Here is a 17,486-nt window from a genome sequence, read left to right as displayed (position 1 = left end):
TCTCAGGTGCAAAAAAAGAATTATTATAAAAAATTGTGTGGTTTTATGAAACCACGGTAAAAGTGAAACTTCTTTTCACATCATAGACATTTAACTAAAAATACGGTCAGCTGCTGCGAACTATAGGCGCCGCCCGACCGTCACGCGACATGCAACACGCAAACGAAAAAGTTTGAGACGATGTAGTAAAAGTTTCACTTTAAAAGATACTACAGCGCCGTCTATAGTTTCGTGAGTCTGTATTGAGTGCGCCGTAAGTGGTGTTTGCGGTCACTCCACTCATCTATAGATGTGTATATCTGTGTAATATCGTTTAATATCGACTTTGATTCGGCTCTCGACCGCACTTATCTTGTTTGAGGTTATTTCATTATGGTCGGGTTAATTTGGAATTCCGTTGATAGCTACCGAACTAATGAACAATTTTATAGTGTTCGCAATAATTGTAAAAATAATGTTTAAGGTATCAAAAGGTCTATATATATATAAGGTCTATATATCAAAAGGTCTGTCGAACTATGTGCCCTGCCTACTGCCGCTTCAGTTTCGCAATCATTTGGGCTATGTCGGTAGCTTCGGTTCTCCTACGGATCGCTTGGCCGTTGGGGCAGTAAAGTCTACGAATTGCGACCACGTACCGGAAGGGGCGGTGTCGGTTTTTTTAACTTAAAAGTTGAAACCTGTTTTTGGGTTTGTAAAGTTTCTTATGCTGAATATGCCAAATAAATCTTCATAATCTGCCCCAAGCCTGTTACAACTAGCCCCAAACACGGGGTAAGTTGTAACACTCGTCAATTTTCCAACGCCGTTTCTACAAAATATCGTTACAGGTTAGATCTAAAGTTTATTGGGAATCGATAGTTGAATAGTTGTTAATTGAAATAGTACTGTTAGATTTCAAAAATAAGAAACAAGTAAGCTTTCATGGCCAAGAAGCGAAAAATTGTAACAACTAGCCCCGCGCTCCCTATACAGTGGTTGTTTAATTTGAGCATTTGCCAACTAACGTATATAAACGTTATATTATAATAGGATTGCTTTACAATTTGGACGGACAGGTCTCTTCGCGACAGTAGCACTAGCAATCGAATGGAAGTTTGCAGTTGTCGTAGAAGAGGTTCAACTACAACTCTGTCATCTTTGTCATCTCTGGTCTGGCGCACCCCAGTATCAGCTCGATCCATTTGACCGCGCGCAACGCAGAGCAGCTCCACTTGTCGGGGATCCAGTACTCTGTGAACGGCTGGATCACTTGGCGTTGCGTAGAGACGTCGCTTCATTGTGTGTCTTCTACCGCATTTATCACGGGGAGTGTTCCGAAGAGAAACCTTTTTATTTTTTGATAAAGCTCCCAAAAATGAGAGCGATTGCTCATTCAGTTTATTATTCTCGGTACATTTTAAATGAACCATCTCTCATGTTTGTAGCAGCTTTATCATGTAATAACATGTTTTTGAACTTGTTGAATAGATTAACAACGTGAGTTGACACAACAAAGAAATTATATTACGCTAGAAAACCTTCTATTGATAAATAGGTATTTAGTCACACCATTAACGGAAGGTAGGTAAAGCATGCTAATCGCATAGTTACTTCAATAATAAAACAAATTAGTATTAAGCCCTATTAAACCTCATTATAAGCAACCAATTTGAAAAAAGTCATGTTGACATTTCCACACGCTTATTGGTCACCTATTATCACACGCACCTGATTGGTCTATTTAAATAGGCCACTAACGAGTGAACAGGATAGAGCTAAGGGCTAGAGTTGTTGAGCCTTAGTGCGAGAGAGATAGACTGACACTTCTCGAGTACTTATCGGTGGAGTCTACCGCTCTCGAAGTTGTGTGCTTCGAAATCAACAGCCCAATAGTCAGAGCAACTGAAATTGGTATTATTTCGACGTCAAATGAGAACTATTAAAGTGATTATATTTTAGTATTATTTATTAAAATTACATTATTGTATTTTATAAAGCTCAATAGATTTTAACTAATAGTAACACCGTCTACGATAGCGGCATTTTAGTTATCGACGATTTAACAAACCATTATGAATAAATAATTTTATCTAATATTCGACAAGCTTAAATACCTTTTAACTTAAATATGTTTACAACATCGATATGCGTTTTATTATAAACTAGCTAATATGAGTGACTTCGTCCGCGTACACACTTGACTGAACAAGTAATGCTTATAAAAATGTTTGTTTTTTAAAAGTTTAATAACATTCTATTAAATGAAGTTATCTAAATATTTTTTTTTAGATCAGGGTCAAGTATCTACGGAATAAATCTTAGAAGACTCAATTGAAATCTATTCACCAGGTTTTCCATGATCTGTGCACAAAATATGAAAACCTCTATCATTTTTTTTAACTATAACATCTTTAGGCGCGACTTGGGGTAACTTTTTTTTTCTGACGGAAGTAACGCTCAGTACAAAAGTCAATTGAATTAATTTTTAAGTCGTTATAATTTAATTGTTTTAAAAAATATTTCAAATTGCTCAGTAATATTTTTTCAAAATCTCCAAGAGTTTTTATTCTTTATTTATTACTACTATTGCAATAATTAATATATAATTTTTCAGATATTTACTGACATTCGTTAATTTGTTCTTGGTTTTTGTTTTTCGTTTCCATTATTAGGATAGGCAAAGAGTTTGAGCCCATACAGCCATATTTGTAAATATTCAATAATAACGTTATTTTTATATGTGGTAATAATAATATAACCTTCAATTTCTTATTATAAATTATTTTAAAATGAGTGAAATTTTTAAAATATAGTGCGAATAGAGAATGAACTGAACAAAATCAGTCAAATTAAATGGCGGAATCCTAAGAACATTTTACTCTTTCATCAATAAATAAGAATAAAAGAGAATATCAAGAACCTGATAATGACCTAACCTGTAAAAAGTGTAAGTGCTTATATTCTGATGAATAATAATATCAAAATATAACATTATATCGTTCTTTGTAAAATATATAGAATCTCACTTAATAAAATAATACTCATTATATTATATATAGGTAGAGAAAATGCCAACTTTGCTCAAATGATGAAGTTATATCGTCAGCTTTATCGAGAAAAAAAATAGCAAAAAATGTAATAATAGACGGTAGCACGGCTTTATCTAAAGTACATTTAATAAAATATATTAATGCGTCTGTTAATTATTCCTAAAGTTAATTATTATTGAGTTTTACTGCAATCGCGCGTTAAGATTACACGCACACCTATTTTTTAGAGATAAAGACGAAAAGGCAGGTTCGTAGCTACCGCCGTATCAGAAATGACAAAAGTCAATAAAGTTCATAGTTAGTTCCTGAAATTACTAAACATACATAAATACATAAAAATATTCATGAAGCCAATACGCATCGATCATACTATACGTAGGTAGCACAACGATCAAATTAACGTAAACATCTTCAAGAAAAACTCAACGATCCCCACCGCTTAAACTACTCTCAAAGGTTTTTTAAAAAACGTCCGCCCCAATAACACCATCCCTCTCTAACACTAAACACCTCAAGAAAAGTTATTGCTGTCTCACTCTACTTAACTCGTCGAACGGGCGGGCAATCTATCACCGTTTATTCGTTTGAGGAACGCTTTGTGGCCAGTCAAGTCGCGCGGTAAAGTGCTAAAGTTGAATGTGGAAATAAAATGGAGCCGAAACTGAATTACAACTCGTTATTACAAGACTGTGAAAAAACAAATTTGAATATAACCACGCCGTTCTCAATCAATGATATACTGACGAAAGAAGAGACGAAATGTGATTTTGAAAATGGAATGTTTTCGTCTAGTTTCGGCGGGAAGCTGAACTTTTTAAAACCGGCCAGTTTCAAAGATGAATCGAAGAAGGTTACAGAAAAGAGTTTGAAATTCTACGACGAGTGTAATAGTTATAGGGATCTCAACGAAGACGGTGTTTTGGATATGTCGAGGAAAAACAGTTATCCTGTCACAGAGTTATCAGGTATTTTTTTTTTTTTTTTATGAAGTTTCAATAGTTTTTCATACTTGCTTTTAATTTATATTACCTATTATTTATTTATACAATACCGACCATAACTCTCATAATATTCAACAAATTCTATAATTTATTTTCAAGTAGGTATTGGCAAAAAAAAATTAAATCTTCGAAGAAAGTTGTCTATAATAAGTAACATACCTATATAATAAAATCGTAACAAAGTAAAAACTATCTGTTGAATATTTAGTTCATAAAAGCATACTAAACGAAATGATGACACGAATAACACCGAAGCCAAAAATGTAGTTCACTTCGATTAAGGAGTGGTCTCCGCGGCGCTCCAACTAGATACCGCACTACCTAAGAACAAATTTCTTTTATGGCAACTATTACATGGTTCTGTGCTTGGCATGTTGACACTCAATGGCATCTTTAAATTTTACGCTTCGTGTTATTTTACATTGAAATTAATAATACTTACCTACTGACGATACCTATGTGATATTCCTTATTTGTTCAACCCCGCATTTTAGTTTGAATTATTACCAAAGTTTAACAGACGTCACACATTGTTCGACACTGTCTCAAGTACGCCCACTTGAGCGTAGTATTAAATGCCACACTTCGCGACTACGCCTGCGGTATCTAGTTGGAGACCAATCCTTAATGTAAGGTAGTTCATAAGGATTTTTGCCTGATTGTCTGTATGTCCAGGCAAAACCAAAAAACTACTGAACTATATTTTATTCAAATATACGGCACATATAATATTACTAGCTGACCCAGCAAACGTTGTATTGCCGATATTAAAATCGCGATACAAAAGTAACTGTTGATCGTAGATGGGTGAAAATTTGAAGTTGTATGTATTTTTTAATGCTGACTCATAATCAAACAAAATTCAAAAAAAAATTTAACTCATAAAATCACTTTGTAAGATTCTGTCAATGTAACCGTTTCTTAAGTAATAATTTATATTTTCAAATGGTTATCAGTAATGCTAAATAATGTTTAATCACGTAAATACCAAGTAGTCAGTGACGAAACGAGCAGATGCTCTACCTAATGCTAAAGGGCATCCCACCCATAAGAATGTTAATCAGATATGAGTTTTTACGCATTATAAAAACACCTATGGCGTAACGGAATGCGGTATCGACCACTGTATTATGCCTGTAATTTTACCTGACGTCATGTTCCAGAAATAGGTATTGTGATACCTACTGCCCTGTTACATTGAGCTAATAAATGCTGGCAAATTAAAACTAATGTGAAAATTATTTTATTTACCTAGGTACCTAAATTGATAATAATTGATTAGTAAATGTCTTCATATTTAGGGTATTTCTTTTATTTGTTTGCAATGGAGAGGGCTATACTCGGAGTTTTCGTACGAGATGGTATTAGAAATGAGGAGATCCGTAGGAGAACCAAAGTCACCTCACATCAGTAGGTAGGGGACATAGCTCGACGGACAGATGGCCGTTGGAGCAGTAAGGTCCTCGAATGGCGACCACGTACCGGAAGGCGTAGTGTTAGGGGTAGGTTGGATGAGGGCAGCGCAGGAAATAAATTTGTAAATATGTATCTTTCAAATACCTAAACTAGATGGTAAGATATATTTTATATTAATAGCTGTTTATAAGGTTAATGCGGACTCCTATAAATGTAACTTAAGTAACGTAATTACGTAATTTTGCCCGCTATTTAGAAGCTTAGACTCTGTACGGTTTTATTTACTCATGAGATTTCATTCAAAGTGGATGTAAATACCACATACTAAGAGACGGGACTGCCTGGAGTAATATTGAAATTTTGTTAAGTATGAAACGTGCAGTGAGAGACATAAGTTTGAAATAGTAAATACATTATGGCGACGAAGTATAACCCGGCTTAGTTTGAAAGCGAACGGTTGCTGAAAACGTAGTGGATTTCGGCTATATCAGTTTTTTACAAGATTATAACCGTCATCTGTCAATCTATGAAATGACTGCACGTTTCATATAATCCAGTGAATCGCTTTTTTATTAGAGAGTTAATAGGTAGAGCTAATTTCATTGGTCAATTGGAGATCTCTTGCTGGCGTAATATTTCTAAACAAACTCTTAAACGGTCAAATACAATGTAGTAACCTCTTACAGAATATTAACCTTGCCGTTCCACATTCATTCCCAAGCTTGAAAATCAAGAGATCTTTCAAATTCCTTCCGTAAAAACCGACAGGGAGATCAGACGCCTCTCGCTTGAAAACTTCGCGAAAACAATAAGTTGTACGATACCAATTCAGGGCTTGATTTAATATACGGTAGTGGACTGGTCAGGTTTAAAGAAAGCGTTGTTAAGCACTTAGCAATAGGTTAATTTTCTAATTTGTACTTACATTTTTATATCTTCTTTTTTTTGTAGCCTAACTTATACTATAGTTTTATTTTTAATTGTTCCATTTTCAAAAACAATTAGGGAGTATTTTTTGTAATTTTTATGCTTGGATCATTCATAGGTCCAGACTTTTTCACATCTGTCACAGTCGTGAAAAAAGTCGAAAAAAATTAATTATATAACTAACCTCTATTTTGAGCAATTCACGTACCTACACTAACACAAAGTGTCATACAAATCGCGAGTGTAAGACGTAGCTTGTCACTCACACTAAATTAATATTCCTGGCCTGTTTCTATCAGTTGTCTAACAGCAAGAGACTCTATCTACACGTAAAAACAAATTTAGGTTTTATGTTCACGAAAGTTGTCATTTTTTTTACACCAACACATTGTTTCTACATAAGTGGAATGAGCTTCCTTGTGCGGTGTTTCCGGTACGATACGACATGGGTAACTTCAAAAAAAGCACGTACACCTTCCTTAAAGGCCGGCAACGCTCCTGTGATTCCAAGAGAGTGTTGCAAGAGAATGTGGGCGGCGGTGATTACTTAACATCAGGTGACCCGTACGCTCGTTCGTCCGTCTTTTCCATAAAAAAACAATGATTGCTACTTTTATATAATTTTCATTTGATGATTACATTCATTTTGAGGTGTCATACTTTATATTCATTGCTTTTTAAAAGTCAAATAAGTCGCTTAATTCAATCAGGTTTAACCTAATTGCTTTTGAATCGTGGTACCATTCTTCTTCGTCGGATTACTCTTGACAGAGCAGTCGTGGTCACGTCGAACGACGAACGATTCTATGCCAGTTATCCCTGGTTGTTCTTCAGGGGAGTATTGGTTAGGGCTTTGATCTGGTCTATCCAGCGCATAGGGGAGCGTCCTCTTGACCTACTGCCGTTGACCCTTCCCTGAACAACAAGTCTCTCTATGGCATGCTCTCCACGTCGCGTGATATGTCGAAGTACCTGAGGATATGCGCTCTGACTATAGATGAAAGCCTTTCTTTCACCTTGAGCTCTTCAAGTATTGAGACGTTTGTGCGGCGTTGTGTCCAAGATACTCGTAGCATTCGTGATACCATACGTACGGTAAAAGTAGACCTCGTGAGAAGAATATACAAGAAACTCAGCGGCCGCTCTTTTCAATCAATATAGTAAACTTACTAAACGCACAGTTTGTACTTACAACATATTTAGATAGAACCGTAGCAGTACTATCCTAGCTTATCTTGACTCAATCACATTTGTCGCCGATTTTCTTACTCAAAATAATCAGCACCTCAATTTAGTTAATTCCACGTCAACCTACTTTCGTCGTAATATCATTGACTCCCTGCGTAAGGGAGCTAATTTATAGAAATTACTATATTTTTTGTTACACTACTTAAAATAATCTGTATGTCTCTTAATCTTTTGTACATGCCAGTTATTGATATTTTTTCTGTGTCTTTTAGTTTTAAGTCTCTTCGTTGATATTTTTACAATTGTGCATAAATATTGTTGGTTTGTCAAATTAAGTAAAATATTTTTTTACAATGGCTGTTTATACAAAACAATTTAGTTTGTAAGGTGCTGCATATTTAAAAGCGTTTTAAACATGAAATATTTCATAAAAAGTAATATAGAATAAATTGCATAAATCTTAATTATTCTATTTTGGAGTCATAAATCTGATACAACCGATAACTGCTCAGTCTCATAATCTAGATTTTCAGGTAGGTAAGTTATTATTTCGACCCAATGAATATGGTTTAACATTGGGAGGCTCCTATGCACCGGATGCCGGCTAGATTATGGGTACCACAACGGCGCCTATTACTGTTTCGGTCTGAAGGGCGCCGTAGCTAGTGATATTACTGGGCAAATGAGACTTGACATCTTATGTCTCAAGGTGACTAGCGCAGTTGTAGTGCCGCTCAGAATTTTTGGGTTTTTCAATAATCTTGAGCGGCAGTGTAACGGGCAGGGCGTATCAATTACCATCAGCTGAACGTCCTGCTCGTCTCGTCCCTTATTTTCATAAAAAAAAGGTTGATTTTCGTCATGACCCAATTTTCCTATTCCTGTGGTTAGTGATTTGATTTCCAATATTGTATCTCCTAACACAAAATGTCAAAGCAATTACATTAACATACAAATTTATTTATTTTCGTCATATTATATATTCGCAAAGTTAATTTCAAATCGTTTCTTCCTGAGATCTTGAAAAGATATAATATGTATTTTCATTGCTGAAACTTTGGTCAACTTCGCTGGAATACGATTTTTCTACCGGCATGCGGTATATATATCTTTGGACTTGAGCAGTCTTTCGCAACTGTTCTAATATTTTCTTTTATAGTCTTTCCTTCACGTCGTGGCAATTTCTGGTTAATATTTTTAAGCAATATCTTCTCTTTATAGTTTTACACTCTTTAATTCCTGTCTGTAATAGCATTGCTTAATATTTTGTACTTATTCTGTTAATAATCAAAGTCAAAGTAAAATAAACTTTATTCAATTAGGCTTCAACTAATCGCTTTAGTATCGTCACTAAAAATATCTCTTTAATTTTACTGAATTTTCCATATGTTCGTTAAAAGTTGAGCTCGTGAGAAGAACATACATGAAACTCAACGGTCACTCTTTTCAATTAAATAGAATATTTTACAATGGCTGTAATATTCATAACAAATTTGCTATTGCTGAGTGGATTTAATTATTATTTATTAAATTTTGAATGAACTTAACAGTGGTCGGGACATATAATATAGGGTACATATTAGTTATAACGCGGACGACGTCGCAGAGAACAGTGCACTTTGAAAATTCGAAATATCCCTTGCATACCTTCCCGCCATAAAAACTTACTCTACAAAAACATTCCAAATTCAAATGTGACACGTGTCACATAATAATTAGCGACCACGTGACAATGGTCGGGTAATGGCGCGTACACACTGGTGTCAACCCGCGATGTCCCTTCAACCCTCATTACTTAAGTGATGACGCTTAAAAGCACTACAAGCATTCAATCAAGTAATTACTTGTTAAGTTCGACGCGTGCTGAAGAATTGCTCAAATTGTTCATTCATATTCTAATGTCCTTTTTATCGATTTCTTTCACGGTTTTGTTTGATAAAAGACACGCTTTTTTCTGCTTTCTCATATTACAAATTCTTAACGCTTAGTTTACTAATACAAGTATGTTGCCTAGGCCACCTATATGATATTGTTTTTTTTTTAAGTTTAATAAAGAATTCTTCGCCACCTGTTATCAGCCAACTTTGCCACGTATAAATACGAGTAACGAATGTTAAGGTCATAAGTTTTATTCATATAAGTACTACCATTTTAGAAATGTTTACATTGATATTTAAGTTATAAAAAACATCTCAAAAAATTAATTTGTAAATTCTTGATCGACCATACAATCATACAACCTTACTCAATTGAATGATCAGGGAAAGTAAATTATTAATAAAAAGACACTTCCGCAGTAAATCTTATTTCTTGTCTGCTAAATGATGACGCAGCCTGGGACTAAATCATGTTCGCTCTTAGCAATCACTGATGTACCTCCTGATAAAATTATGGAAAGATTACAAAAAAAAAACGAATGGTAGGAAAGTTTCATGTCTTGTCTTCTTTCTCCGAGCACTACCTATTTTTAGTTTCCGAAACGTTAGTAATGAGAGAATAATAAAAACATACATTATCATGATGATCTTGTAGTATAAATAACATGACATGCTTTTTGTGTAACTAAATATCAATATAAGCTGAACTGCAATTAGCACTATCAATATGTAATAATTATCTTTAAGACGACGTCACCAAATGGCCCAACGGAAGACCAGCGCTGGTTATCAAACCAGCAAATATGCTGAGTTGGGACCACTTTGTGACGTATAGAAAATAATATTTCTCAATTTTGTTTTATGTTTTATTGTAGTATCGTCATGAATAAACTTTTTCTTTCTTTCTTTCTTTTCTTTCAATCACCTTTCAAAATCTCAAGCATTCGCTACACATTTCCCACCATCGATCGGCAGCCAGAACACAGTCTTGTGCTGATGACAGAAGCGTATTTAATAAATGAAGAACAAGGCCTAAGGGTGTGTTTTAAAGCGACACAGAAAAAGCACGCGGCATGGCAGGAAGAACTTGATTATGACTAGGAACAAAAAATCTTAATACTTGAGCTACTAAATTGGTGTAATCTGACACACACAAAAGCTTATAAGCAGTGGTTATAGCTACGTGTCTCTAAAGAGTTGAAGCTAAACCACAATACAAGTAATAGAACAGTAGCGTAACTCAGTGGTCTCCTTAAAATCTATACCTACTTTGGGTGGAGCGTTAGGGTTGGTACATACAAAATGGTTGACGACGCGGTGCAGCTAATTTAACTCGGACAGCGTCCAGTCTCGGCGGCGTACGGGATGGTACTCAATAGCTTTGTCTTCCCAAGACTGCTCAGCGGCCCTGTAAATCGTGTATGTGTGTGCGTGCGACGATTCGGGCGCTCTAGTATGAAGTAAAACTATTGTTGTGTTACTGTATTGTGGCCATTTAAAAATGTACATTTACAGTACCTAAATGCTTAAACAGACGATACACCCAGTGTCTACTCCTAATAATCCAAACCGGAGTTTGTTAGTAAATCTTAGTATGTTAATCTCTATTCGGTTGAAGTTAGTAAATTTATAGGCATAAAGTTGTTGGCACGAAAAAATGCTCTATGAAATATCTATGTCATATATATGAAATATATATACTCATAAAATTAATAATGGAAGACATTTTAATTTTACTAACATACCATTACGAATATATAGAATATATCCTTTCACATTTTAAATAAATACTAAACATTTCCAAGTAATTATTGGAAATTTCAATAGGAAACAATTAATAAAAAGTGCCACACACAAATTAATAAGTTAAAGATGTCACAAATTTTGTTTGAAAAACCTAACGAACAGCTATTGTAAAATTTCTATTGACAAAATTCGAACAAAACACAAATTTTTCGTACACGCAAAAAAGTATTTAAACAGAAATCAGTTGATTTTAATACTTATAACAATTTGCGTAATGGATGCCTTTATGTGACAATTTACAGCTCGCCTGTCGAATTAATCAGAACTTATACAATGTGAACGCGTCCTAATGGGTTTTTGTCGTGCGTGTATATAATTTTGTACTTACTTCATCTTTGTAAAACTATAGCCGTGCTCCGTGGTTTCACTTACGTTTAAGTTTTTATATTATTTAAATCATTTGTATTATAAAGTGTTTAGTTAGCACACGTAGAATAAGCAGCTTATTAGCGTAATTACAGAGAACATCTTGCGTAATATTAGCCTAAAAAGAATCTGGTTTCTTTGTTTTGCAACTGGCAGACTATCAAGCGTAAACAAACAAAAATTAAAAGAACGTACATTGCATTACGCGAAATTCTTGCCACTGCTTTTCATTAAAGATCAACTTTTCCGAACTGGTGGTAAAATCTTTAATCTTTATAATGTTTTTTTGACCTGATTGAATAAATGTTTTTTCTATCTTCTTTTCTTTCTATTTGAGTACTTCGCATTTTATGACACCGACTAATATGTAAGCCTATAAGCCAGATTATGTTAACATTGTTAAAAATTATATTCTCCGGGCTAAACTTCACGATGTTCAATTCTTATAGTATAGCATAATTGTATATCGATGCTTTTGCGTCATCTCGTGGACATTTGTAACAAAAACATTCTTCGAAAATAATTTCTTTGATACCAACTTTCATGGTAATTGGGTCAATATTGGATACTTGATGTTCTGGAACACCATTTATTAGCGAATTACTAGAATAACATAAAAACACTAATATACAAAGTTACAAAAGAAATATTAGGATTATTAACTCACGTCCTCTCTTTGTTACAGATGACTACGATTCAAGATCATCTCATGGTTCGCCAGTCCGAAGAAATTCCTCCCCTAATTCTGACATCAGCTATAAACCCTTCAACTTACACTACGAAAGAAAATGTACCACACCTACCGAAAATCAACCGACCTACTCGCTGGAATACTCCCAAGTCAGCGGCAGAAAAAAACGATCAAGAGCAGCCTTCTCACACGCCCAAGTTTACGAGCTCGAAAGGCGTTTCAGCCAACAAAGATACCTTTCCGGCCCAGAAAGAGCAGATTTGGCTATAAGCCTAAAACTCACAGAAACCCAAGTGAAGATCTGGTTTCAGAACAGACGATACAAGACCAAACGAAAACAGCTTCAGATGCAAGAAAGTGGAATGTTAGCTGCTGCAGCTGCGGCCGCTAACCACGCCAGAAAAGTCGCTGTTAAAGTACTAGTAAATAACAATGGACATCCAGACCTAAAATACCAGAGCCCAATCGGAAAGACCATCAATCCAGCGTTGTTACCATCGAACATTCTAGAAGGCTCGCCTATTTGGAAACATTTCGCTGGAATATACGGCGTGGATTTCACGAAGAATCCTGAATACAAAGCCTTACTGCAGGAATCATATAATCAGGCAGTTCTTCAGTCTCTATACGGTCCTCATTTGGGAGTGAATTATCCAAACTTATCTCTACCCTACATGTACTATCCAGGTCACCCAACATTCACAATGCCTGTACCGTGTGACGTAGATAGAAATCAAGGTGAACCAAGTGAAAATAAGGATTATGGTGAGAGTTCGAAGGAGAAGAATAAACCAAGAATTGATGTTAATGATAATAGCAATGAAAGTATGGCAAGTAATATAGAAATTGAGAATTAATTGAAGTTAGAATAATGTAGTATTACTTAAGTACTAATTGAAATGAAATAAGTCTGTCTTTACCTGCGTCAATGGTAACATTTTAAAATGTCTATTATTTATATAGATTTAAATTTTCAGTATTATAATATAAAATCTTGCTATATCTTCACATAATATATTATATATTTGAAAGATAAAAGCCTTTGCCTCTCAACTTTTTAAAATTTTGTGGCAATAATAAAATTACATTGTAATATTTTTGTAAATAATCTTTACGAACGATGAAAATATTGTAAGTCCGATTATTCCTATCATATCATAATTGTTATTTCAATATTTTATATATTACAACGGGAATCGACTTTCAGACTTTTTTTTAATGTAAATGCGTTACGTCAATTCAATTGTATTAAACCAAAGATAGAAAACTTTCACCAAAGATCTAGATAATAGTTGTTAATGTAAATAAGTCTTTAATGTTATTAGATTTTTGCACATTTGTAAATAGTATTTTTGTCTGTCTGTTAGTTATAGTAAATAAAGGTGTAATGCCGTTAATGTTGTATGATTATTTGCAGCTTACAACGAAACGATATTTATGGTTCAGTGCCGCTGTCCATACATGGTGGTCTGATTTGAGAATTGAGCCTAACCTAACATTACAAAACAACCTAGGTTCTATTCCGCATTTGTTTTACGTCATTTCGACAGCCGGAATAAGTGAGAACCGGAATGAATTAGAATTGGTTGATTCTCTTTCCTTCTAGCTTTTTTTCACCGTTATACGTCACATGTGGACACGACCTAATTCATATCGCTATGCCAAAGGAATCCTCAAATATTCCTGGAATAAACATGATAATTATTTGAGCAGTTAGGCGTGGAAAAACAAACAAACCCACGTTCACGTTTATAATAGGAGAAGACGAGTATTATAGTTTATACGCAAAACATAACGACAGAGCTAGTGTTGATGTCCAACCCAGAGAAATATTTTTGTAATGAATACAAAACAGCAAGACGGAGTCCTCTAAATCTGGGAAAAAATTATACTTATTAAAAAAATCTAGGTACTGTAGAGTCAACGTTGTAACCGATTGTACAAGTAATTGATTGTAAAGGGAGTGCATCTGAGCACAAAAAAAAACAAACAATTTTTTTTTTATGAAAATAAGGCACGAGATGAGTAGGACGTTGAGCTGATGGTAATTGATACGTCCTGCCCATTACATTGCAGTGCCGCTTAGGATTCTTAAAAAACCCAAAAATTCTGAGCGGCACTGCAACTGCGCTCGTCACCTTGAGACATAAGTTGTCAAATCTCATTTTCCCAGTAAGTTCACTAGCTACGGCGCCCTTTAGACCGAAACACAGTAATGCTTACACATTACTGCTTCACGGAAGAAATAGGCGCAGTTGTGGTCAAAGAAGCCTCCCACTGGTAATTGTCCGTCTATCTGTCTGTTTTTTTGGAGCTACTGAACATACTTTCGTGTAACTTTCACTAATACCTTCAGTGTAGCTTGGAGCAATATTTAGGCTGTATTTGCTCAAAATTAGTGCACGGAGAAAAAAAATTGTTTTTGATTGCATGGCTTACATTAAAATGAGCAGTCATACAAAATGCACGTCGGACGATCTCTAGGGGAGGTCTTTGTCCAGCAGTGGACACCTTCCGGCTGATAAAATAATGATGATACAGTTTCTTTTAATTGCTAGGGTTAGTTATTTTAGTAAAAGTAATTGTAAGTACCAGTGGGAGGGTCATTTGCACAAGATGGCGGCTGGATTACGGGTACCACAACGGCGCCTATTTCTGCCGCGAAGCAGTAATGTGTAAACATTAGTATGTTTCGGTCTGAAACGAGACATAGCTAATAAGCTAAAAAAGACGTGTTAAGAAAGATGGCAACATTAGGAGTTTGGAAACCGCGTAGAACTTCGATCAAATCACTCAATGTCTCAATGACAGACTTTTCAAACTGAAACACAACAGTACAAAAGCACTACTATTTCCGTTATTTGAGGGTACCCATGTAGCACAATGAAGCTCAATCCATAGCTTGGTTGTACGTGGAAGAAAGTTCCAGATGGTGGGGATGATATCCTGATTTGTGACGTGTCTTGCGAGGGTAGTATTCGGTGGCAGGCATCAGGTCAAACAGCTCTCCGGAACACACTAATAAGCTAGCTAGCTAACATATAAACATAAATATAGCTAACATATAAATAAACCTGTGGGTATAAAAAATAAACTTGTTACTCAATAACAACCAAAATATTTCTAATATAGTACTATATGTACCTACAACGTGTTACAAAATACCCGGTTAGAAATATAATTAACTATCAACTGCAAAAATTTTGCCAACCCTAGTAAGCTATCATGACAGGGAGCCAGATTATTAAGCAGAAAGGCCTACCTACCTACGAGTATTACCTATTTTACGTAATAGTTGTCTACTTTTATGTCTATTTATTTATTTAAAATAGTTTTTCTATTTTTCATTCATGAATATTTGCTACCTCAATACAAGCATATCATTATACTCAGGTACTGGCTTCAAAAGTTGGAAAAAATGGGTATGTGAACGAATGTCCAACGGTTGCAAAGATGGAACAGCGTGTTGGATCGGTTTTCGCATCAATAACACCGATGGTGCAAAATGTCGCACAAGCCATATCCCGACGAGCGAGGCTGTGTATTAAGCAAGGCGGAGCACACTTAGAGCCGTTTCTGTAAATTTGACGTTTAATATGAAAAAGTATGTGTTCGTTTAGGTAGTTTCATTAGGTTTGGGCCTTTAAAATTTTTGTCGTTCCGCGAACTAGGTAGAAATGTAGGTACATTCTGCGTAGTTTACTCTCTCATTTTACTGAAGTAGGGTTTGCACATCAGTGAAAACTATTTTTTTTGGGTATGTTATACAGCGTTCTTACGGTTCTTAAAAATTGTGAATGGACTCGTTATAAGGCCCCATTTAACCTCCTTTCGGCTTTACGGGTAGTTTTGTAACATCCTGTATAATGTCTTCACCAATTAGATAGTAAAAGAATCAAAAGCATTCATCTATTTCTTAAGTCTCAACAATCTATTTCAACTCGATAAAAATTGATAATATAATAATAATGTATAAAAAGAAATTTGTTACTCAATAACATCCAAAATATTTCAGAAATAGTATTATATTAAAACGTCTTCTCTCACTTCTTTCACTAGTAAAAGATTCTAAAGCTTTCATTTATTTCTATGTCCAAGCAATCGATTTCAACGTGATAGAAATTTGTGAAGTAGCAATCCGTAATTTAAGAAACGATTCAACTCGATACTTAAGTAGGTACGACGAGTGTCGGGTGATGTGAAGAGACCACAAGGCTATCATAGTATGGATAAGACCAATAATTTACACTGCATTTTTATATGTAACCAGTGGAACTGACAGATGTTTTTTTTTATGTTACTTCAATGATTCGAAATATAAGCTAACAAAAGGAAACTGTGACTATTGGTTTTCAGAAAAATAATTGGACAAAATCTGGTAAAATAAATTTCATTCAAGCCAACCGTGATTCTTTAAAAATATGATGCGACAAATCAATAATCAGTGGTTAAGAAGTTGATTAATAATGTTCTTAGTCAAATGTATGTACATAGACCCATAATTTTCTGTAAATAGTAATAATCAAAATGTTGGTATTAGGAATAAATTAAACTTTTTATACTGCTCGGGTAAGTCGAGTTGGTAACTCATTTTTGGGGCGATATATATGCTTTTACAATAAGATGACAGAAAATGTTTAAAACCAATAAATTGTGTTTTTTATTGAGCACTCAAGTGAGTGACAAATTAAAAAAAAATATTACATCAGCTACAAACAGCTGATTAGTACCAACTATAGGTACTAAATTGAATTGCAAACTTAATAGAAGTAGATACTATGCTTATTTTAAAATCTAGATGGTGTTCTCCATTATGAATGTAAATATAAATAATAAAAAACGTATCAAAATAATCATTTACTCTTCAAGTTTTTTTTAAATAAACGCATATTCAGCAAGATATTTTAAATATAGCTTCAAAACTGACGAATCACAAGAACGTTCCCATCTATTAAGGTTCTGGAGTCACCACGCAAGAAAGTTGATTCCCCACATACTGTCCTGTAGGAACGCCACACATTCTGCAGATGGCGAGGATGATATTTTAATTAATGGCGTGTGGCGTGATGGTAGTCTCCATACTACAGATTAATGCGCTAGAAGACAAACAGTGAAGTGACGTCTGTACACAACGCCAAGCAGTCGAGTAGTTTACATATTACTGGATCCCCGATAAGTCAAG

The 17,486-nt window shown here is 34.8% G+C and overlaps 1 protein-coding gene across 1 annotated transcript; it reads left to right on the top strand.

The window, feature by feature from the left end:
• Positions 1-3,602: 3,602 nt before the first annotated feature.
• Positions 3,603-13,701, top strand: LOC126979556 (homeobox protein bagpipe-like). The gene is made up of 2 exons (XM_050828918.1): positions 3,603-3,997; positions 12,299-13,701. Exons 1-2 carry the CDS (start codon positions 3,682-3,684, stop codon positions 13,159-13,161), a joined length of 1,179 nt encoding a protein of 392 aa, XP_050684875.1. The 5' UTR covers positions 3,603-3,681; the 3' UTR covers positions 13,162-13,701.
• Positions 13,702-17,486: the final 3,785 nt, after the last annotated feature.

Source organism: Leptidea sinapis, chromosome 3, assembly GCF_905404315.1.
Source record: "Leptidea sinapis chromosome 3, ilLepSina1.1, whole genome shotgun sequence".
Lineage (NCBI taxonomy): Eukaryota > Metazoa > Arthropoda > Insecta > Lepidoptera > Pieridae > Leptidea > Leptidea sinapis.
The sequence above is the reverse complement of the archived record's forward strand: the minus strand, read 5'-3'. Positions and strand labels throughout refer to the sequence as shown.

Bases quoted from the DNA above. Each gene is read 5' to 3' on its own strand.
- LOC126979556 (XM_050828918.1), top strand. From the start codon at position 3,682: ATGGAGCCGAAACTGAATTACAACTCGTTATTACAAGACTGTGAAAAA. The intron at 3,998-12,298 runs GTATTTTTTTTT...TCTTTGTTACAG, and splicing joins TCCTGTCACAGAGTTATCAG to ATGACTACGATTCAAGATCA.